This window comes from Cyclopterus lumpus, chromosome 11 (assembly GCF_009769545.1).
Source record: "Cyclopterus lumpus isolate fCycLum1 chromosome 11, fCycLum1.pri, whole genome shotgun sequence".
Taxonomy (NCBI): Eukaryota; Metazoa; Chordata; class Actinopteri; order Perciformes; family Cyclopteridae; genus Cyclopterus; species Cyclopterus lumpus.
The window spans coordinates 16,331,117-16,355,116 of NC_046976.1; the positions used below are offsets into that span (position 1 = coordinate 16,331,117).

At 44.5% G+C, this 24,000-nt stretch overlaps 1 protein-coding gene across 1 annotated transcript in view; it reads left to right on the forward strand.

The window, feature by feature from the left end:
* Positions 1-24,000, forward strand: part of LOC117739188 (retinoic acid receptor beta-like) — a 44,544-nt gene that overhangs the window by 9,535 nt on the left and 11,009 nt on the right. The window contains exons 4-6 of the mRNA XM_034545484.1: positions 1,787-1,928; positions 14,182-14,342; positions 23,017-23,193. Of these exons, the coding sequence (XP_034401375.1) occupies positions 1,787-1,928; positions 14,182-14,342; positions 23,017-23,193 (480 nt within the window). The remainder of the gene's footprint in view (positions 1-1,786; positions 1,929-14,181; positions 14,343-23,016; positions 23,194-24,000) is intronic.

Here is a 24,000-nt window from a genome sequence, read left to right on the forward strand (position 1 = left end):
GAGGTTGACGGATGCTCGAGGCCGAGGCGAGATGGTGCTACAGAGTCAGCCGTTTCAGTCCCGTGATCTAATCTGTTACCCATCGTGCATCCTGCTTCACTAATGAAAAGGCAAGGTCCCATCCGTCAGAGGCAGCTATGGTAAATGGAATTTTACCCCCCCCCCCCCCCCCCCACCCCCCCCCCTCCCCTCCCCGCTTCCTTATGAAGAACCAAGCTCCTCTGGCAAAAAAAACAAACGCCTGCAAACATGTGCGAAAGGGCCTGGATGATGGACGATCATTGCAAAAGACCCCAGAGCAACGGCAAATTAATATTGAGAGCGGAAAAAAAAAACATCTGCGACGACTCCCGCTTCCTATAGATGCTCTTCTGCTTTCTGTCACCTTGCCTTGGAAACAAATGCAGCTCAGCCTCTGTTGCATGTGTGCCAAGACTTTCAGGATCCACATTGCAGATGTGGCATTGCTCTGCGTGTCGCACGTCACATGGTTTACATTTGATTTTAATACAAAGGGTCACCGTGGCATCACACGAGCCACGCGGCGACAGAATGACTTTAAAAAAGCGGTGTGCATGCTGCGTTGGCCTTTTAACGGACGGCATCATGCGGATCGGAAGTTATTTGAAAGCTTGAAATGACCTTGTTTGGTCAGACATATATTATAATGTAAAAAATAGGAATAATTCAATAAGGTTGACACGATGCATACCGTGCTGCAGTAAGCAGGGTCCTCTTGTAGCGATCAAAGGCCAGAATATAGACCAGAATAAAAGAAAATGCCAATAAGCTGCAAGGGTTTTATATTCGCCTTTAAGCTTATCCATACAACTCAAAATAAACACGGAAATTCCCAGTGTTGCATTTAGACATAAAACACTGTTTAATCACTTGATTAATTGGAGATTTGGTTACTTAATTAAACCCTTTGTAAACGTGTGTCCTGTGGGTTTTGTGCGGCAGCCTTTTTACACAAGTGTTCTTTCTAGGCCTCGTAAGTAGACTTTACATCATAACCGCAACTAAACTTAAATGAAATTCAAGGACATCCATTTACTTTTTGAAATGAGACGATCGTGGCTAACATTACTCACATTTTCTGATCATTCTTGGCTATCTATGAGCGAAACCTAATCACTCGAGCTCACATCGCTGAGCTCGACGCCTCAAACCTCACTCAACAGGCTCGTCCACGGTCACAGGCGCTACACGGGTTTTGTACTTATTTACTTATATCTCTTTTGACACTAAAACATTGAATGAGCCCCAATTAACACCTATTATTCAACTGCTGGATCACAATGAAAGCATTCTTTTGAGAGGAAAAAGTGTCTTTGGTCTTCCACAGAAGCTCAATGTGACCTTCAGACGTGGCGCTCCCCGCCCACAGCTGAACCAAAGTCCTCGCTTATTTTTCCGTAACGGCGTCAGCAGCCTCGCCGTTTGATACCCCGAGGTTCTTCGCTCTCTGTTCCCACAAGTGCTCTGTTCCTGAGGTTAAATCCAGCATTTGAAGCTCCTCGGCGCTCCCAGCAGGGACACACCGACTCTCTTTTCTCTCTCCGCCTTAATGACAACGGGGGAAAAAAAAAAGACAAAAAAACATCCAGCACATTGTTACACAGGCTGTCGTGACATTAACGGGATCCAGTGGCAGGAGAATTTCAATGGCGCTGAGCGGATGTTTTTTTTTTTAGAAAATATGTGGCTACGGAAGATTAGAAAGAAAAAATGAGGTTAACCCCCCCACACCCCACCCCCACCCTCTCTCTGTCTGTTTCCTCAGGGTTTTTTCCGCCGAAGCATCCAGAAGAACATGGTGTACACGTGTCACCGGGACAAGAACTGCATCATCAACAAGGTGACGAGGAACCGCTGCCAGTACTGCCGCCTGCAGAAGTGCTTCGGAGTGGGAATGTCCAAAGAGTGTGAGTTTCACACCCAATTCACACAGCGTGCGCATATGGAATTGAAATTAAATATGGTCATGGGTTTGAAATAAGGCCCGTACAAGAATACAATTCACAGAAATGAAAGATTTATTTATGAAAATGATTTGATTGAGTTTTGGGCACAGCTGGCTATTGCTTGAAAATTGCTTTTGATATATTTTCCATTGCCATTCCAATCCCATCATTGGCCGTCTTCACACCCGGCATTAACGTGTGCCTTGCTCAGGTGATTCCAATCACAAGTGGGCGGCTCAACAGAGGGAATGGTCAATGTTGTCCTACTGATGTTTAAGGTGTGCTGATGGATTCATTACATCTGCGTGTGCCTTGAGAAACATTCCACCTTCTCTTGGAAGAGTCTCACTCTCGGTCCATTTAGATTCCTTGTGTGTCTTAAACATCAAACATCATAAAACTTGTCTGCACCAACATTTGCTCATGAATCTTGGGATGACCTAATTTTGCTGTATTGTGTCTCCCCGTTTGAATCTGTTCTAAATTTGCAAGAACGCCTCTAAGGTCGAAGACGTCAAGTTGTTGATATTTATTCTGGATAAATTAATTGTTAAATTTTAATGCGGAGTATTACAAATAATCTTTAGGATTATTAATAGAAACAAATTGAATCGTTTTATTTTTATTTAATTTTTTTATCGTTTAGTTGAAAAAGTCTGCCACTGGTTTGGTTTACCGGTGTACGCACGGCTGCATGTGAGAAGGAACATTTACTTTCATATTTCTTTATTTACATTATCGTGTAAACAGCTTAGTAAGAATAGTCTCTCATTTGAAAATAATTGATTTTGTGCATGTGAACGTGGTCACTGTGAGTTATATCGTTGGCAAACAAATGCACAGTAGTTACATGTTTGGAATATAAAGGACACCACACGGCCGAAGGCAGAGCACAACTCCGCTATTGGCCGTATTGTTATTATGAGTATGATGTGGGGATGATTAATGATCTGCTGCTGAGTCTCCTGATAGTTGATCTGCCGCATACATTATTCAATCTCATGTATGTTTCCTCTCCTGGCTAGTGTTTCAGCCAGCGAGGAGGAGTTGCGTCATTCACAAAGTGTTGTCGAACATCCACCCAGCTGGGATTTGATAAATGATGTGATGAGCCGATAAGAACGAGACAGGATGCAGAACCTCTGCATGTAAACCTCGTGTGTTGCTGCTGTCGGTAGCACCTCGTGCAACCCCCCCCCCCCCCCCCCCCCCCCCCCCCCCCCCCCCCACCCCCCCACCTCCCTCCTGTTACATTGCCATCCATAGGAACAGTTTGCATTTCACAGGTTATTGGCATCTTTTGATTGCATCAGCATTTATAGCTCAGGTCCACTTTGTGCTCCGTTAGCCTCAGGGGGGGACCATTCCTTTCTCTTATGCTGTTTCACACCTCAGCAGAGGAATCATGGAAAAGATGATGTCTTGATACCCTCAGGCTATAACCCCACCCCTCTGCACCCTGCACCTCCCACTCACACTGATTGGGTGGTGTCCTCACCGTCTTGCTCTGAACGTCGACAACCGAAGGTCCGTGCCGACCGGGCGCTGCTTTCACTGCAGTTGTGCACTTGCAGATGTTTCCCAAATCTACTCGCAGCTAAAAGAAAAGAAAAAATGCCCAATATCTGGCAATGTTAACAAAGTGAAAGAAAGACCATTATTTCTGTATCCACCGCGTGATTCGGATGTGCTCCAAACATGCAATGGGTTTTATGGCTTCTGCTACACCCTTCCACTAAGGGTGATTTGTTTTGCTGTAATTTGTTAAGAGTCAGCTTGCATATCAGAATTCATATACACTGGAAATTGTACAGATAAGTGTTGGTCACGTAGAAATGTCCCAATCTTATTGCTGAGAACAACGTCAGGGTGTCACCAAAATCATTATAAATCATCTGCAGGCCACAAATATACACATTGGCGTGGCGATCTGGTGAATAGTTGCCAAGACATATAGACCAAAATGCAGACTGATGACTGGGACTTTTGTAATTCATGCTAATATGACCACGGGAGTGTTTAAAACAGACGATAGCTGCAGCTCTTAGCTCGCCATGTAGCTCAGAATTCACAAACATGCCTGTGATACAACTTCTTCACATCATTTTCCTCCCCATCTACTCAGGTGTTTCTAATGACTTTTTATGCCGTTGCACCAGCACTAAAATGATTTAAGAACAACTACGAGCAGGGATAAAAACAATACGCCTTTTTAAATCCACATTTCCGTATTAACAATGGATTGAATGATCATGAGTACTGTGAAAGGGATGCTCGTTGTGACAAACTTATGAAATCATCACCCAACTTTGCAGTTACCCTCAGTTCTTACGGTGCCCCTTTATGCTGCTTTAATAATTGCACCTATTAGCGACTACTGTCGCTAACATATAGTGTTAATTAACTAGCTAAGCAGACATCTAAACACATAATCAGACAGTACAAAAACACTATGTTGCCATATATGGCCTCCATAGGCTATTTAACACCTGAAAGCTTACATTTTTAGTGCCAGTTATTTCATAATGAAAGTAGGGAGTCAGAAGACAGGTGCGGGAACATCTGCTTTTGGACACCGGACTCGTGCTATCATGTGCCTCTGGAGATTAATGAACCGCTACTTAGTGCAACACAAAGGGGAGCGTTGTTTTATGTGCGTGTGTGTGTGTGTGTGTGTGTGTGTGTGTGTGTGTGTGCGTGTGTGTGTGTGTGTGTGTGTGCGTGTGTGTGTTTGTGTGTGTGTACGCTGCACCAGCAGGTATGCGATTGAATGCGTCATTACACAAGTTGTCTCTCTGTATTTTTTCAGTGGTAAGCGATCATGAGCCTCGTGAAGTCATGAGCACTGATGTGAACCCTTCTTAATCTGGTGGATCTGCAGAGCGAGAAGAGGAGGAGGAAGACTGCGCCGTGTGTTGGTTATTAGTGTGTGTGCGTGAGTGTGTGCGTTTTGTTCAGTTCCTAAGGCCTCAAATATTCGGTGTCACGAGATTATACAGAGAAAAAAAGAAGATTTTAGGTTTTAAAAGAACCGTCCGACATACACAAAGGTGTATTGTGCATCCTCGAGTTTAAAGTGTGGGTAAACAACTTCCTACTAGAATTTGCCCCTTTGTTATTGTAACTTCCTGTCTACACAGTAGACTTTTTATCAAATATCTGAGCAGCTTTATGACATAACATAAACTAGGGCTGGACCCAAGTGTTCAACTACCCTGCAAAGAATGAATACCTAGCCTTGCAAAGGATTTTCCTTTGCAAGGCTAGGTATTCATTTTCTGGGATTCAGATATTCATAAATTACTTTTTCTCAGAAACGGCGGCTCTTGACTCAAAATAATTGGGGAGGACAGGCCGGAAACCAGGCAACAGTGCCATGTTATTTTACACCGGTTGGCTACTTAGTTTGCTTTATGTCGGAAAACAGTTGGCCGAGCCGCTCTGGAATGAACCCGGCGTGTGCGTAATGTGTCACTAGGAGCCTGCGAGTCCAACGAGGGGTGAGCGGCGCGCAGTGGTCCGTCGCCCCAAAAAACCCGGGATCCAGTCCCAGGTGAGCTGAGTGCACGCACGACCACCGTGGAGTCCAGCCTGGACTGCTGAGACGGCGCCACTCCCGCCGCTACTAGTCGTTCTCTTGGAGAGACGAAACAAAAAAAAAGAAAAAGAATAACGCTGTTAATATATATGACCTGGTCGAGCTGCGTCTACGGCGTTTCTCTAAACACACCGGCGTTGCCATAACTACACACTGAAGCTTTTAAAGGGACCGTGTCCAACTCTCAGTGTGTCAGTGGGAAGGAAAACCAGGCGCATAACATAACTGCTTGTGTTGAAGCACAGATTATGGTGAATTATGTCCTTCAAGTATATGCTCGGGAGAGTGACGTCTGGAATACCCGGCTTAGTCTGTGACCCGGCCCCGGATAAGCGGATGAGAATGCACGGATGGATGTCCTTAGTTTATGCTACGATATAACAGATTTTCCAGCCTTTCAAAGTGAAGCAATGTGGTGCTTTGACAAAAGGTTTTTTTCTCATACGAAATCTCAGAGAATATTCAAGTATTTTCTTGTAAATTAGTGATTCGTTTTTCTCATAAATCTGCGGCTTTAATGGAGGACATTCTGAGTTTTTCCATGAAATATTACCCCCTTCACTCGCTCTGTAATACTTTTTTACCCATGAAGACCCTAATACACCTTCATACTTGCACAGCTCCAGGATCAGCTGGTTAAAACTATTGTTCTTTCTGCTTTTAATCTGATCTGCGTGGAAAAGCCTCCGAACCTGAAATAGTAGGACCATCATGAGATTAATTTAGTGGCGTATGCGCCTCTCTCATTATCTTCCTGCTACAAGGTCATATCTTCACAATGCCGGTTTCCCATCTGACAACCTCCCCCCACCCCCACCCCTTGTCCCATCAGTACCATTAGCTTAAACCTAACGCTCTATTGGGAGCGAAGAATTATCTCGGTTGCTCGACACCCACCTGGTTAGTGTTAGGGAGCTGCCATGTTAAGTGCCGTGGCAAGTGGCCCGGACTGCGTCACGTGGGCTCAAATAAATAGTGTTTATTTGGCGCTGCATCTGTTTGCTCACAGAGACGCTGCGCAGGACTTGGCAGCGCGCAGATGGCTGGCCTGGCCGTCGGGTTTCTCAAAGCGGCCGCCGTCCACGCCTGCTGCTGCCGAGCCACACAGCGTCACAATAAAGCAGCACAACAGAAGAAGAAGAAGAAGAAGAAGAAGAAGAAGAAGAAGAAGAAGAAGAAGAAGTAGAAGAAGAAGAAGAAGAAGAAGAAGAAGAAGAAGAAGAAGAAGAAGTAGAAGAAGAAGAAGAAGAAGAAGAAGAAGAAGAAGAAGAAGTAGAAGAAGAAGAAGAAGAAGAAGAAGAAGAAGAAGAAGAAGAAGAAGAAGAAGTAGAAGAAGAAGAAGAAGAAGAAGAAGAAGAAGAAGAAGAAGAAGAAGAAGAAGAAGAAGAAGGAAAACATTGCCATGCTGCACCGGTGGGCTAGAGGCAGGTGACAAAAAGAACAACTAAATAAAGAATAAAGAGGAGGACAAAAGGCAGAGGGTGACTGAAGGAGGGGGGAGGGGAGGGTCTCGGAAAGCCGAGGGATGGGAGAGTGACAGTAGGCATCGCTGTGGAGAGTGTATTTAACAGCATGTCTGAACTCCGCTCAATGACTCTTTTTTTCATGGATTCATGTGTTCCAATACCAACCCACTCAGCATATCGAGTATTTGTCAAAAAAACAAACTAAATCTAAATTCGCATCCCAACCCATTTCAAAGACCATCTGTACCACTGTTTCCACCAGTGAAGCTGTAAAGCGTGTCCCTCTGTTCATAATGTGTCTGGATTGGACTGAGAAATGGAAAACATTTTAAGTAACAGTTATAGCAGTTGGGTGTATTTTGTTTGTGATAATGGTTCATTATAAGCTATTACAATAAAGCAGCGTTATTTATATGCTATGGAAGAATCGGACATCCAGGACTTAAAAAGGAAAAGACCTAGTTGGCAAAAGGTTATAAATATATGAATAACGTGGAATATTTTTGCAATATTAAAGTAGAGCTGGAAGCCTAGTTGATCGACAGCTGCGCTGATCAATATGTCGCCATTGCCCATGGTCTGAATGACTGTGCTACTCATAGGGATGTTACATTGTACACAACCAATCCGTGTTTAGGTTTAACTACAATAATCAAACAAAGGGATCTGTCAATCTGCCAATAAGGGTCAAGAACCATCTGCAATTGGTATCGTCGGAGAAAAAACACGTGATCCGGGATCTCTGAAAATGATATTTGACTCCGTTGCACCACTATTAGAGAGTTATGTTTGTTGGGTTTGTTCTGCTTTACTATATGAGACTGCTGGTCAGACAAAGCAAGCCATTTGTGGAGTTTTAGAGTTGACAATAAGTTGACACTGCAGGGGGAACAACACAGGCTGTTGCATTTGGGCATCTGATAAGCCTTCAACCCTGTGGACCTAATACTCAAACTGACCATCCTGGATCTTATTTCATCACGTCCCTGGTACCTGCCAATGCAGCCTTTTTTTTTTCTTTCTCCAATTCAAGGTCCAATAAGTCTGAATTTCCCACAGAAAACAGGAGCCAAACAGACACTTGTGGACCAGCAAAGATAGAAGTGCAGATAACTTCAGAAGAGGTGATCACAAGCACCGACGAGAGTCCCTGCACTGTGCGGACCCCCCCCCCCCCCTCCCCCCTGCCCCTTTTGTGGCTATTTAAAAAGCCATATATTTTCATGGCCTCTTGTCCGATGCATCATTTGGATGTATCTGCTCATGCTCGCAGTAATTTGCTTGGAGTGCGGTGGAAATTGATTGCCCTGGGTGGGTGGAGGGGCTGCGCTCGCCACGTCGCTGTCTTCCTGAATCACATCTCGGGGCTCGCCTGCCTCTCCGTGTGGACCGCAACCCCCTCGCCAGACACTTTGTCACCACACTGGGACAAATGACACTCAGACACACAGGAACAGATTGTGTACCATCCCCCCTTTTCATACCATTATTCCGTACCATGTGTTTTTGAGTTTTTTTTTTCTTCTTCGTTGTGTGTATGGAGAGGACTCGTGGTTTTGCCCTCTACCCACCATGAGTGTGTGTCCTCCGCCGTGGACGTTTCTAACCCACTGACCAGTGTTTTGCACAGAAAAGTGGCAAAAGCTTTGGGAGATGAGGCGTTGCTCTTTTATATGACACTTCACAGCTGCTGGTATTTCCGATTTTAAAAAAAGATGCCATTTTGGCCATGGCAGTGAGAACATCCTCACTCACTAGCTTTGGATACATGAGGTAGTTTGGTTGGGTGGTCAGGTACACTCTGAAGTAACTAGTTTGCACTTTGTATTATCCAAAAGTCCACACTCGTGGGCGGAGGTAAAAGCCGCCCGTCATAGAGAGCGGGGAGGACACTTAAATACGAGGACAACGACAGTCTCTCCTGGCAGACATTCATGAAGTTGTAGCGCGTTCACATGAAAATGGACAGAAATAGCAGCGTGAAAGGAATCTGATGAAGTCTACTGCCAGTTTAATTGCCAGTGTTTGCGGTGATTCCTCTGTGAGGTCAAAAAACGGCTTTTTTGGCAATGCTGTGCACGTCGCGTGGATGGATGAAAGCAGATTGGGTTGTATTTGCATAATGTATTTTTATTTTCCTCTTGCTAACATTAGATATTTACGTGACTAACGGCCATATATTGCAGCTATAGGGCGTTCGTGAACGTTGCCAGATCACACCAGACTGAGTTGCTGAGAGAATGAAAGGTCTAAAAAGAAAGTATCTTTTCTCCTGGGTTAGAAAAATGCAATTTTTGTGTCATTTAAGTATCAGGTAATGGAAGATATGTGGCTTCTGAAATGGGCTCAATGTTGAGCCCATTTCCATATCCGATTTTGCGTCTTCATCATCTCATTTCACCTTTTTCATCCCCCGATTTAAACATTTATCTCATTTTGTTTCCTTTCCCTTGAGCATTTCTTGTTTTGAATCCCGTATCTGGTTGTACACCACACACTTGTTTTGTTTTGAGTGCACCGGAGAGTTGTGTCTGTTGCTCCACTCTGAGTCGCTCCTTCACTATCTGCTTCATCTGCTGCCGCTGTGTTCAGCTTTTCTCTGTGCAGCAGCAGATTGAAAGAGGCCCAAAGGCTCTCTGTCCCTCTGTTAGTCAATCCCCTCCCACTGCCCCCACTCCGGCACCAAAAACCAACATGAAAGACGGTTAGGATCAGTTCTCCCATCGCCGGTTTCATTTTACCTCTATGAAGATTAGCGTTGCCAGGTACGACGCAGGAAATACCGGTCAAAAAGTGATGTCAGCGCTCCAGTGTGAGCCCGGTATCCCTCCAGTCTTTGTTTCCTTCAATTCAGTCGTCGCTCCCGTTTATCTGAATCCCATTTTCTAAATGAATTAATCAACATTGTCAGTGTCAGAGTTTGCTTTTGCTAAATGCATCATCCCAGTGAGCGCAGTGGAACGTCTCTCTGACATATATATGTGCGTGCTCCCGTATAATGGACATTTAGTAGGTCGAAAATGTATGGAGTGATTACTGTGACAGTAATCTGCAGGAGGCTGACCGACACATTCGGTCCGGATCTCTGAAACAGAACGTTTGATGGACTCCTCGTTCATTTTGATGCTTCGAGTTGGTCCGCTGAGACGTGAGACGTGGGTGTGATATGTACCAATGTGTCCAACATTTAAACAGACGTCTACAGCGTATGGACCGAGTTCCTGGCTGCGACCGATCTAGGCTTGCAGACGATGTGATGCGTATCATTTATGTATGATATTTGTATACCTTGACTGAATAATGTGCACCGATTGCATCAGGAGAGACTACTTTAAGGGTGTGAAGCGTTGTTGGCAAAGCAGAGGAGAGATTTCAGGTCAACTCAATCGAGGGTTAATGCCATATTATGGGGGATAAGCACTATAATCTGTTCGATTTCAAGTCAACAAGTTAGGTCTAGCCCTGGTGGAGGTGGCGGACGGAAAGTAGCAGTCGGTTGTGAGCATTAGCATCGAGAGATGTAAGCTACATGTCTGCTATACAGCTCTTTAAATTGAATTGAATTGAATTTGACCCAGAGTCAGATAATATCAGTCTCTCTCTCTTTTTCTCTTTGCGTCCAGTTCAGAGGTCGTTCCAGGATGTGTTCAGGATAACAGGTTAGCTTAGCCCCGTCAAAAGGTGTACACGTTCCAATGCAATATTAACCGGGTTTCGACGTATTTCAATGCCAGTGGTGAAAGAAACTACCAGAGGGAAGAACAGCTGCGATCATCACACCGTGTGCAGATTTGTCGATTTATCCCCGATCGCAGTGCTTGAGAGTGCGAGATTAGAGTGTGTAGAACACATCGCACTAAATATAGACGCTGTTTATCAGGTCAGCAGGCTGATACATGAGTGTGTGTAGAAATGAGAGGATTTAACACTCATTACGCCGATGCCTCCGACGAGCCAAAACTGACTTATTCTTCATCGGAGCGCAGGAATGACTTCAATCTGAGTTAATTCAATTGTTTTGGCCGCTTAAACTCGTGGAATCCGCTATTAAAACAGCAACGCTGTGTTGCTATATAACCTTTTTTTTAAAGTGTTAGCAAACGGTTGCCTATGTACACTACACGTCCAGAAGACACAGAACAACCTCAGGGTGGTGCCTGGTGAATGTTAAGTGGAGTACTCCCTCTCTTTATTAGCCTGTAGCTCTGTTTTGGTCTCCAACAAAAAAAAAAACATCTGTCTGTCTGTCTGTCTGTCTGTCTATCTATCTGTCTGTCTGTCTGTCTATCTATCTATCTGTCTGTCTGTCTATCTATCTGTCTGTCTGTCTGTCTGTCTGTCTATCTATATGTCTGTCTGTCTATCTATCTGTCTGTCTGTATATCTATCTGTCTGTCTGTCTGTCTATCTATCTGTCTGTCTATCTATCTATCTGTCTGTCTGTCTGTCTATCTATCTGTCTGTCTGTCTGTCTGTCTGTCTGTCTATCTATCTGTCTGTCTGTCTGTCTATCTATCTGTCTGTCTGTCTGTCTATCTATCTGTCTGTCTGTCTGTCTGTCTGTCTATCTGTCTGTCTGTCTGTCTGTCTGTCTGTCTATCTATCTGTCTGTCTGTCTGTCTATCTATCTATCTGTCTGTCTGTCTGTCTGTCTATCTGTCTATCTATCTGTCTGTCTATCTATCTATCTGTCTGTCTATCTATCTGTCTGTCTGTCTGTCTATCTATCTGTCTGTCTGTCTATCTATCTGTCTGTCTGTCTGTCTGTCTGTCTATCTGTCTGTCTGTCTGTCTATCTATCTGTCTGTCTATCTGTCTGTCTGTCTGTCTATCTATCTGTCTGTCTATCTGTCTGTCTGTCTGTCTGTCTGTCTGTCTGTCTGTCGGCTACGACGTTAATCTCCGCCGTCTGAGATCTTTGACACTGCTCTCCTGCTGAGCGATGCTGCGCTCGTCTTCCTGTCTCTTCTCCTGTCGTGTCGTGTGATTTCACGTTGTCGCGTTTTTAACTGTTTGTGCTGATTGTTTGCCTCGCACTGTTTTGTATTTACTGCCTGTTTTCTAGATGTCTTACTTTGCATGATTCTGTCTTACTCCTCCTAATTATTATTTGTTTTTATCCTGCTGGTTTTTTTTGTTGCTTTTCTCCTGTTCTAATTTTTAATTTTTTTTGTTATGGGCAATTTCAACATCCGGCCAAACAGTTGAGAAGCAGCCTTCTGGCATATTTACAGTCGTGTTGATCAATGTGCCCCCCTGAGAACAAATAAATAAATAGAAATATAAACCGCGGCCTTTTCACCTCTCATGTCGAGCCGTGACGTTAAGGCAGCAAAGCTCTAGAGCTTTTGAGTAATGGTGTTCATTAAGGGGGGGGGGGGGGGGGGGACGGATTGATTGCTACCGTCCTTTTCCAGACGCGTGACACGAGCCACACAACTCGCTGCTGAGTTGTCACGACTGTCAACGGGATTTTGAGCAAGATATTCTTTTTTTTTTTAACAGAACCCGGAAGTTCCCATTTCGCTTCGGCTCTTGGGAAGCTACGCTTTCACAAATGCTACTGGGGGAAGTGTAGCTAAACCACTGTTGCTATATTTATGCCATTTATTATTATTATTATTATTATTCGTTCAGCCCAAAGATTACAAGCAGCCGAGAATTAAAAAAACAACATTCACGTCTGTCTTCTATTCAGAGATATTCGGAAATCTTCTATTTGGCAAAATAACATGTTGCGACTTACACTGTTTTTTTGTTTTTTTTTTATTAGAAAATCTATGATTTGTATGCAGTTTTAACAAAAAAATACAACAAATGCATTTCAATAATAATCCGAGTGAAATGTATTGGCTTGGGGCTCTACACAGTCACATAACAATACTGTATATCTGTACCAGCATTAAATCCCAACCTGCATTCAGATGCCATCCACTTTTCCCATTCAACCATCTCAGTGCAATATGGGATCAGGAGTTGGCTCTAGTGCGTGTATATAAAAGGGCTTTATTGTAAACTAGGGCAGAGGATGTGTCTGTTGTGTTGTCAGGAAGGTCCCTTGGGTGTCTCCTCGCTGACAGTGAGCCCGGCTCTTTCTCTTTCTCTTTCTCTTTCTCTCCGGCTCCACTCTTTATTATTCTAAAGGGGGAGTATGCAGCTGATCAGAGATCTGTGCTGTTGGGATGATCACGCTGTGTGTTGAGTAATAAACCTGGTCGGATTGTTTGAATCTCCTGCTGCGACAGACTTCAAAGATCTGCACTTAATGAAGCGAAGGACTCCGGTCTCTCAGGGTGCACTTTACGCAGAACACAACAAACTGGGCTTTGTTGCAGCTCCTGCCTGGTTGGCGCCGTGGGACTCCCTCCTTAGGGCTTATTTGAGATTTGTTAAAGCATTTCTACATGTGGTTTATTATTCAGTGCAAGGCACGGTGTCCAATCTCTGTCCTGCTGCCATAATACATAGAACAGATGATAAATAGTAGAGGATGTGTTCATTTAGATTGACTTGAAACACATTTCTCACCATGCGAATGTATTTCCTCTTTGGAAGAATTTAAAACGTACATTGTTTACATCCTTGCTAGCAGTCTTCTATTCCCCTGCCTTTGTTAGCTTATTACTATATTTTCAATGGAATAGCATGAAACCATCAGCAACACAGCATCACTACTCACCCCGACTTTTTGAAAGTTTGGAGATAAGTGACAAATTCTATGTTACAAAAAAATTGCTCAAAATCTCACCCCAGACTTGTCGTTCTGACTTTTAAAACCGAACCTACATCCAGTGTCATATTAGTTCAATCTTTAGACCTGAACTTAACACAGATAAGCACCAACAAAGCTTAACTTCATTTATTTATTGAGACACAAAAATACCCACAATCCATTTGTGAAGCACTTGAGTTTTCACACTTTTGTTATCTTCCTTATTGGAGACTTTGCCAGTGGCCCTAAACTGACAGAGACTGGTTGAGCTGAAAGAGTCAAAACTTTCTGTGCTTATGTAAGAACTCACTTTTACACTTGACAACTTGCTGCTTCAAGGCCTTCTAGCAACAAAGTTCTGTTGCATTTCACATTGTTCCAAGTCCACGTTTGCGCGTCAATGTCGACGCTAATCCATAATCTCTTCTTCTCCCTCAGCTGTTCGAAATGACCGGAATAAAAAGAAGAAGGAGAGCCCAAAGCTGGAGCTGGCGGAGAGCTATGAGCTGACCGCCGAGCTGGAGACCATCATTGAAAAGATTCGTAAGGCCCATCAAGAAACCTTCCCCTCCCTCTGCCAGCTTGGCAAATACACCACGGTGAGTTCACTGCCCAGCGGGGCTTTCTGCGAGATCTGTACAGCAGATTAAAGCTCTGTTTAAAGCTTTGTTTGCACTTTCTTTTTTTGAATCATAAACGTAACAACGTGTCTTTGACTCCTCGACCTCGTTTCACCAACGGCACCGCATGCTCCTTTTGATCGCGTCTGGCTGCGAGTGCAAAGCTCATAATGATTATCAATTTCTTGTACTGTACCCTTAATCCCCCCCCTCTAATGCACCTCGAGAGCCCCGGCGTACACGGCTGACTGTACGGGCGAATCCTCCCAACGACACTTCTTCTTCTTCTCTCAATAGCTATTGATTTGACATTAAGTCTGATGGAGAGACCGTAAAAAGAAACATGCATCATAACTGTGAAGCTAACGCACCCCGTGACTTCCGGCCTCTAGTGAGACTAGGGATCAGCTATCAGTGACAATAGGGTTGATGTATTTAAGTCAATTATGTTTCTATACTATACACAAAATAATGGTTTGAATCCTGTTTAGTTGATGAACAATCTGCAAAGTGTAATTGTAATGTTAAAGATTTCTAACTGGTTGCTGGTGCGTGATTTTATTATTATAACCAAAAATAACAATTCAGTAAATTGATCTACGTATTTTGTCTAAGAAAGTTAGTAAAGCAAGAATTATGTCGAGCATGTTGACAAATAAAAGAAGGATGCCAGTTTCAGGCTTACAGCTTACTGGTACCAAACCGGTACTTTGTATCGGCCGATAGCCAAAGCCCTGGTATCTCTATCTGTATTGGGACTGATAAGGTGTGTTTACCTCAGTAAGAGGAGATATTAAAAGGGGACTGGAAGACGTTGCAGCTGCCAACATCACACCCCTCGTCTGGAAATACGTGCCAGCCCGGCAGTTGCCCATCAGTCTGGTTGAGGCGGGCACCAAACTCAAGCCTATAGTTCCTGACATGTCTGAACAAATTAAATAATCGCAGCCATCCCAGCGAATCGTTATGCGCTCTCGTAAATCAAAACGGGACGCGTAAGTGACAGATTTGTGTGCTAATGTGCGACAGAGCTGAGATGGGGTGTTACGAACGCCCCTCGGGGGGAGGGGGGGGGGGGTTATTATCCCTCTCATCTCCTGTCATCAAGGCTGAGAGGTCTGTGCTGTCCATGAACCTCCCTCAAACCCTCAAACCCTCAAACGGCGGCGCTAAACTAACAACCCATGAAAAAAAAAAAGGCCAGATAGCGAGGGCGATGCTAATCCGCGCGGGACCTTGAAGAAGAGTCCCGTCGGTTGGCCACGCCGGGCCTCGCTCGTGCAGTCTGAAAAGCGTCCCGACCCTGCGAAAGGGAAGCGCACATTCCCCTCATCTCCCGAGTGACAATGAGCTTCTCTCCCTCCCGCTCGGCGCTCGCCGTGACTGGGTGCAAAAGTTGGAGGTCGCGCAAATGTCGAGAGCCTCGAGTTTTGTGACGCTTTGACAGCCCGACGATCGGAGCTGCAGGACGGCTGATGGCTTGATAGCGAGCGGCGCGAGATGGCGGCGGTTTGATTGACACGTCGGCATGGCAGCATTGTGAGAGAGAGAGGGGGGGGGGGGGGCTGACAGCGTCTAAATGTGTTTGTTTTTTAAGATGACTTACATATAGATTACACGCGAGGTGTGCCGTGATTGACACCGCCGCCGCACAAACAGTCTTCTGCAGGGAGGCGGGGAGCGCGCAACGTTTAATTGATTTGCTAGTTTTTGGGGAAAAAAATCTCACGACACCTGTCAGTCACGTCAAATACCGTTTTGTACAAAAATACACGGAAACATCCGCTGAGCCGCCATAATGCGCAGTAATGGATCTCTCGTTGAGGGGGATGAAAGTCATTCAGCCACCGACAATACACGTCGGAGCGGAGATGGTTAAGAGATGCTGAAATGGGGCAAATTGGCAGAGAGAGTAGCTATTAGCTTTCCGCTGTGTGCAGCTGTACGCCGCCGCCGTCGTTTCAGCGTACAGTAAGCTCCCATCTCCATAACTCTGTATTTTTTCCCTTTCAATCCCAACACAAAGCTCCTAATCGCTGTAACCCCTCTCTACTCCACCCTCATCCCATTCCCTCTCCCACGAGACACTTCAATGATTTTTTTTAAACAAAATAAACAGTCTGCATTGAGGCACAAATCCACTGCTCGAAAAAAAAGTAGGACATAATAGCAGAAATCTTGCTCCCTGGTTAGGATATAAGCCAGTGTTTGCTGTTTGTTGGAGTGGCAGTCGGGCCTCAGATAAAACCTTAATCTGGATCAGTGGTAATTATGCTTGCTCACAGACTGTGAGAAGTTCCTCATTATTACAAGCGATTGGATCCCGATGCGCCTTTTGAGTCCTCCTCGTCGGAAACAGAAGAGGAGCTCCCGCGCCCCTAGATTAGGTTAAAGCTCCAATTATGTGGTGAAATATTCAAATCCTAGTCTGCGGTGATTTAGGAGTTCATTGCCGGGTTAGCGGAGATAGCCGCGCGCGAGCGAGAGGGCTTAGCTCCACAATGAATAACGCTTCATTGACAGTGATGGTGATGAAAAACGAGCTCGGCAGTTTCAAAGACAAAATAAAACATTAGCGCTCGGCGGGGGCCCCGGCGGCTCCGGGCTGCTGCGGCGGCTGCTGCTTGTACAGTACGCGGCCCCCGGCCTGGAGGTATTAGCCACATTACGGTTTGTCCACCGTCGCTATTCGTCACAGCTGCCGGCTGCTTTTACCGCCGTCTGCCTGTACGCGTCCGTAAGCACGAGGGCCTCGTTTCTACACTGCCGGCCTTCTTTTCCAATGTTGCAACTTGTCTAATTTGTTTGGATAAATGTTCTGAAATGAAATTAGAATTCCCCGGCAACTTCCTTGTTTTCGCTCTATTGAATTATGGGACTTGTGTAATTTACTGAGATTGCAAGAAATCAAACTGCGAATTATCACACCCTCCTTCCTCCTCAGCTCCCCCTTTTTATTCCACTTCCCTCTCCACCCAGAGGGAAGAGCAAGATAAGTTACTTTAATATCAGCCACCTCCATCCCCCTCCCAACATATGTGCATTGTGCAAACACACACACACACACACGCGCACACGCACACGCACACGTCTGGGCACCTTTTCCTTCCCCATCAAATTGGATGTCAATCAGTGGAATGTGCGTCCATAGTGCTGTTGTGTCGGCTACAGCTCGTTGTCCGTGATTTAAGCACGGCCCTAATGTGCCTCTCACTTAACCCCAGATCATATTAAATGATCTCTCTCTCTCCTTCTCCCTTTATATCACCCTTTCTCTCTCTCTCTCTCTTTCTCGGGTGGCCACAATAGATTGTGTGCTCGTGACAGTGTCCAGCCGCCGCGGTGCTAACTGCCTCCCAGTAACAACCTCCGGGGGATTGATGTGTGTGTGTGTGCTCCAGCTTGTCTCCACAGTCACTTCAGTGGGCTGCAGGTCGCGGCCGTATTCGAGCCCTCTCACACGGAAAGAGCTCCCGGGGCTTCGGCTTAGACCGATGTTGAAGTTCGCCAACATATTAAGTAGATATTTGATTTTCAGTAAAGGATGTCATATTAGTTGGTCTCTTTCCCCCTCCGGCTTCTTTTTCTCCGTCAGCTCAATACCGGTGTGCGGTCCAGAGATCATGTCGTCTTTTTAGTTTCATCAAATTCAAATGGAAAGACTTTACGTTCGACAATTTAAAACCCAAACATGTCCTCGTAACTACTAGATAATGAATGATTCAGTATTTCTACAGAAAAAAAAAATATTATACCTATCAATACAACAGCTTGGAGACATATATCATTTAACACACATTTTATTTTAACTGAATGGCAGATTAAATATGAAATTCAAATAATATGAAATTTAGAGATCTTCTTTTGGGGGAAACAAGAACTCAAATATTCCCTAAACGTCCTCAATATTAACGTGATTCATTGGAATAAGTAACCTTTACCCTGATGAGAATAACGCACAGACAAATTATCCCACATTCAGCATAAAGGGAGAGATTACATAACACACCCCTGTGACTAGAGATCTTACAGTCCGTCTTTTTGCTTTGCTGCATCCTTCTGAAAGCTGCAGTGTAGACGACGTGTGTTCGCTTCCTTCGTTTGACTGTTAAAAGTACAAAATCTGAATTTAAGTTTCTGTTAATGCTACAGACTTATTTTCTTATTTATGTCCAGCTGCAATATTCCCTTTCTCTTAGTTTTTGACATACTTTAGCTCTGTCATGCTATTTTCAGTCTATTGCTGTGTCTGTATATTCTATTTATTATGTGTCTACTTATACAACTTACTTTAAAACTGCGACGCCTGAAAGTAAGGGTTTATTCTCCTTTTCCCCCAAAAAGTCGGCAAAATCAGATATAACCAAATTAGTGTGTCTCGGTATATCAACACTAGAAAACTATCGTGATACTTTGCCGTTAAAAAACAGTTAATTTTTATTAATATAATATATTATAATATATATACAGTATAATATGGTACTGAAGTACTGTATACACAAAAACATCACGTAGGATCCGTCGTCCAAACCAAGACGGCAAACTCACGGCGTCACAGCGTCTCCTTTTCCATTCTTACCTTTCACAATAAAAGCCCTAGACATCTACATTGCATCACTGCTCATGAGAGGGCACTTAAATTCCCTCTTGAGCGTTTTGCTACAGAACTGTTCGCACTTATCTTTGCAAGGATGTATCCTGTAATAAGCAGCAGTGTGACATGTGATGGTGGAGAGATCTAAACCGAGAGCTTCTCCAGCCCTGGTGGGATATTAATGATATTATTATTATTATATTAATGATCATGCATGGATAAAATAACTCACTCCTGCTATTTCATGGCTTCTTTTCAGATGTTTTTTTTCCGTCCGTTAATGTTTTTAATTGATGAAAAAAAAAAGAATAATTTGAAGTTGTCTATTAGTCCATAACTTTACTTTATGTTTGAGGGTTTTGTCGCGGTGTTGTTTCAGTATCGGGATATCTTTGGAAGGTATTGTATCTAAGTCGTAGCTATTGGTATCGTGAAACCAAATTGTCAAGCTCCAATGTTACCGTTAGGTCGTATCAATGCTATTGGCTAAAATACACAAAGAGAGCATGTCTCTCTCTCTCTAAACCCAGACTGGCTGGAGATACAGTACTGTGCTTCATGCCACTGACTTGTTTTTCATTACAGTTGTTTATGCTGAACATGAGAGATGCCTAAAATGTCCAAGGATTTTGTTTGGAGACACAAAGCACTCTGTATCTATGCAGTTGAATTTATGATCTGAAAATAATAGGCTGTGTAACAGTCAATTACAGCAGCACGGAGGCTGTGTTTCCACATCTCTCAGGGCCTTTGAATCACACTGTGTACACATATCACAATGTTCCTGCACGCCCGGCCCGTAGCTGTCTAGAGCACTTTTAAATTTGTTGTTTGTTTATATGCTGATGCTCCAGCCCTGTTGCAAAATCAGAAAGAGGGGAAGCAGGGGACTCTTCTAAAAACACGTACCGTCTGCCACAAGGGGGGAAAGGTATCAAACACTCCAGTTTGCACCAGTGCCGGACTGGTAATGTGTGCAGGGGTTTACATGCTAGCTGCTAGCTGACAATGAATTGGGTTGTGGATGAAACCCACGGAATATAAAAGGGTTCTCGGTAGAACCCCCTGGGTGGGTTCAATAGGAAACCCTTGCAATATAAAAGGGTTCTCGGTAGAACCACCTGGGTGGGTTCAATAGGAAACCCTTGCAATATAAAAGGGTTCTCGGTAGAACCACCTGGGTGGGTTCAATACGAAACCCTTGCAATATAAAAGGTTTCTCGGTAGAACCCCCTGGGTGGATTCAATATGAAAGCCTTGCAATATAAAAGGGTTCTCGGTAGAACCCCCTTGGTGGATTCAATATGAAAGCCTTGCAATATAAAAGGGTTCTCGGTAGAACCCCCTGGGTGGACTCAATAAGAAACCCTTGCAATATAAAAGGTTTCTCGGTAGAACCCCATGGGTGGACTCAATAAGAAACCCTTGCAATATAAAAGGGTTCTCGGTAGAACCACCTGGGTGGGTTCAATACGAAACCCTTGCAATATAAAAGGGTTCTCGGTAGAACCACCTGGGTGGGTTCAATACGAAACCCTTGCAATATAAAAGGTTTCTCGGTAGAACCCCCTGGGTGGATTCAATATGAAAGCCTTGCAATATAAAAGGGTTCTCGGTAGAACCCCCTTGGTGGATTCAATATGAAAGCCTTGCAATATAAAAGGGTTCTCGGTAGAACCCCCTGGGTGGACTCAATAAGAAACCCTTGCAATATAAAAGGTTTCTCGGTAGAACCCCATGGGTGGACTCAATAAGAAACCCTTGCAATATAAAAGGGTTCTCGGTAGAACCACCTGGGTGGGTTCAATACGAAACCCTTGCAATATAAAAGGTTTCTCGGTAGAACCCCCTGGGTGGATTCAATATGAAAGCCTTGCAATATAAAAGGGTTCTCGGTAGAACCCCATGGGTGGACTCAATAAGAAACCCTTGCAATATAAAAGGTTTCTCGGTAGAACCCCCTGGGTGGATTCAATATGAAAGCCTTGCAATATAAAAGGGTTCTCGGTAGAACCCCCTTGGTGGATTCAATATGAAAGCCTTGCAATATAAAAGGGTTCTCGGTAGAACCCCATGGGTGGACTCAATAAGAAACCCTTGCAATATAAAAGGGTTCTCGGAAGAACCACCTGGGTGGACGCAATATAAAAGGGTTCTCGGAAGAAACACCCGGGTGGACTCAATATGAAACCTGTGTAATATAAAAGGGTTCTCGGTAGAACCACCTGGGTGGACGCAATACAAAAGGGTTCTCGGTAGAACCCCCTGGGCGGACGCAATATGAAACCCTTGCAATATAAAAGGGCAGAACCACCTGGGTGGGGTCTTTGTTACCACCCTTACAAGGTGGAACGGTTCTGGATACAACCTCCCTGGGTTGAACTTTTCACAGGGGGGTTCTGGGTGGAACCTTTCACAGATGTTTCTAGGTTTAACCCCTTATGTATGCTCTATTAATTTAAGCCGAAGAACCCTATACGGTTCTAGTTAGCCCCTTTCTTTCTGAGAGGGTGTGTTACATACAGTCTGCCAGAGAGCACCGTGAATGCTCTCTTCAGTCGCCACATTGGTCATGTTTAAAAAAGCACCCTAAAAACGATAATCCCGTTTAATTAAAAGCCCAAAGCAGCCACACGTCGGTCCCGTCTTTCCCGCGGTCCGCCCCGTGGATCCGGTAAAGCCCCGCCTCTCCTCCCGGTGCCGGTGTGTGTGCCGTGTCCTTGCTACATGTGGAGACTCGCTCACGTGGAACAGATGGGCTATTCCATGTAAACCATCAGAAAAACAAACAAATGATCATCAGATGCTCCGTCCCCACCATCACCACGGCTTTCCCCTCGCTCCACCAGAACAATTCCCCAACTGCTGCTCGTTCTCCCCTCCGTGTGTCTGAACCCGTCCATCACGCCCGTCTTCTGCTTCGAATGGCCTTTTCCTTCCCTCTTTTCTTTTCTCTCGCTCTTCTCCTCCTGGCGGTTTCAAAACTCAGAGCAGCTCTGGTCGATGTTCACTCGAGGACGCTTTGTTTGAAATGGGGGTTGAGCTAATACTTCAGTTTGGGGGAAAGAATTGGATAATCGTTAGTCTGGGATAATTCTGGAGAGGTTGGATGTCTCATTGTGGTCTGGCGAGACCAAAGTTCAGCTGGAACATTACATTCCTGAATGGAAAGAAATCTGCCTCATCGTTACCCGTGACTCTTGGAAAAAACAGTTTTTACTTTTTTATCACACAATATAGACTAAATGAGTGAATATCTTTTTAATTAATTGATTAATGACCAACATAATAATCTCTATATTAAGGAAAATGCTAATGTTGTTAGTAACTGGGAACACAGGGACATACAGTAGATTTAAAAAAAAGTTCACCCCACACTCGAAAATACATATTTATCCTCCGAACTGTCGCGCTTATTTATGTTGGAGATATTTGGCCTTCTCCTGAACATAATGCGGCGTCTCTTTCCAGAGGTCATGACCCGGTTACTAAACATAATTCACAGACCTCGACTAAACCCGCCGATCGAATCCCTTCACAGACGACACGGTGCATCTCTACTCGGTACTGTCAGCCCACTGAGGACCACTGAGCGAGCGTCATTAATGTTTACACCTTACGTAAAAGCGCACGCCTCCATGTGCCCGGTGATCCAAAATAATCACCGTCGTTTAAAGAACATATCAGAGGTGGATGACACCGGCTGCCATGTGGTTCTTCTTGATCAAAGGCCAACAAACTGATGATGCATCAATCTCACCCCGGCTTACGCATTCATGCTTCTCTTCCCCTCCTCCCTCCCACAAGGCCTCTCTTTTCTCACATCCTTATTCGTACATCCGTATTCGCAACAACAATCCAGCCGCTGCTTTTTGAGAGCTCAGGTCTTCTGGAGTCTATTTACTGGATGTAAGTGTGACACATATAGAGAGGAGTGAGGAGGAAGCACTGAGGAGATCATTAGCAGCAGTCTGTGCGATGATGAAAGTTGCTGCCTCTTCGCCTGACGCCTTGCTCTCTGCTCGCGTGTGTTTGAATATGTGTGTGTGTGTGTTGCAGAACTCGAGTGCAGACCAACGCGTGAGGCTGGACCTGGGCCTGTGGGACAAGTTCAGCGAGCTGGCCACCAAGTGCATTATCAAGATCGTGGAATTTGCCAAACGAGTGCCTGGCTTCACACTGCTGACCATCGCGGACCAGATCACGCTCCTGAAAGCTGCCTGCCTGGACATTCTGGTGGGTGCCTGCGCTTTTATTTTGAAGGCGTTGCTTGTTGACGGGATGAGGCTGTTGTTGAAGTGGCTGCATTGTGGTGCATTACGAGGTGGCACGCTCAGCACAGACAGAAGCTTCTTTTTTTTTTGCCTTTAACTTCTGAATACTTTTTTTTTTTTTTTTTTACATTTTCATTTGATTATTTGAATCATTAAGAAAATACTTAATAGTTCCAAAAGGTCAAGAATTAATTGCAATGCTCCTTTTTTCTCTTCTGTCACACAAGCTGAATCAGTTCCACATTCACATCCATTTCTGTCCCGATGAATTTCCAAAATTAAAGTAAAATCTTCTTAAAAACACGATGTCTGGAAGACGTTACAGACTGCTGCCAAGTTCCAGTCACCTCGGAAACTTGGCATCATCTCTTGGTAACTAAAAATGTCTGAGGTTAGTAAAAAATAAGAAAAATAAGAAACCAGGCAATACAGCTGTCTTAAATTTTTAATAGTACATTTCAGACAGTATTGTGACACATGTCAATAACTGGTGGTGGAACAGACCTCTGTTGATCCGTACGGATCCCCCCTCACGAGTGTGAACCGCACATTGATTACACAGTTTAACGTTAACCATCACAATGTGAAATAAAGTTTGACTGTCAATCAATATCCACCAATATTCAGTAAAATATGCAAACAGGACATCGGAAATTCATGCTTTTCTAGTCGCCGGCAGACAATCCGTGTTTAAAGTGACAGGAGGAGAGCTGGTAACCATGGCAGCGCTGGTAACCGTGGCAGCGCCGCTAACGGCCAGCTAACGAAG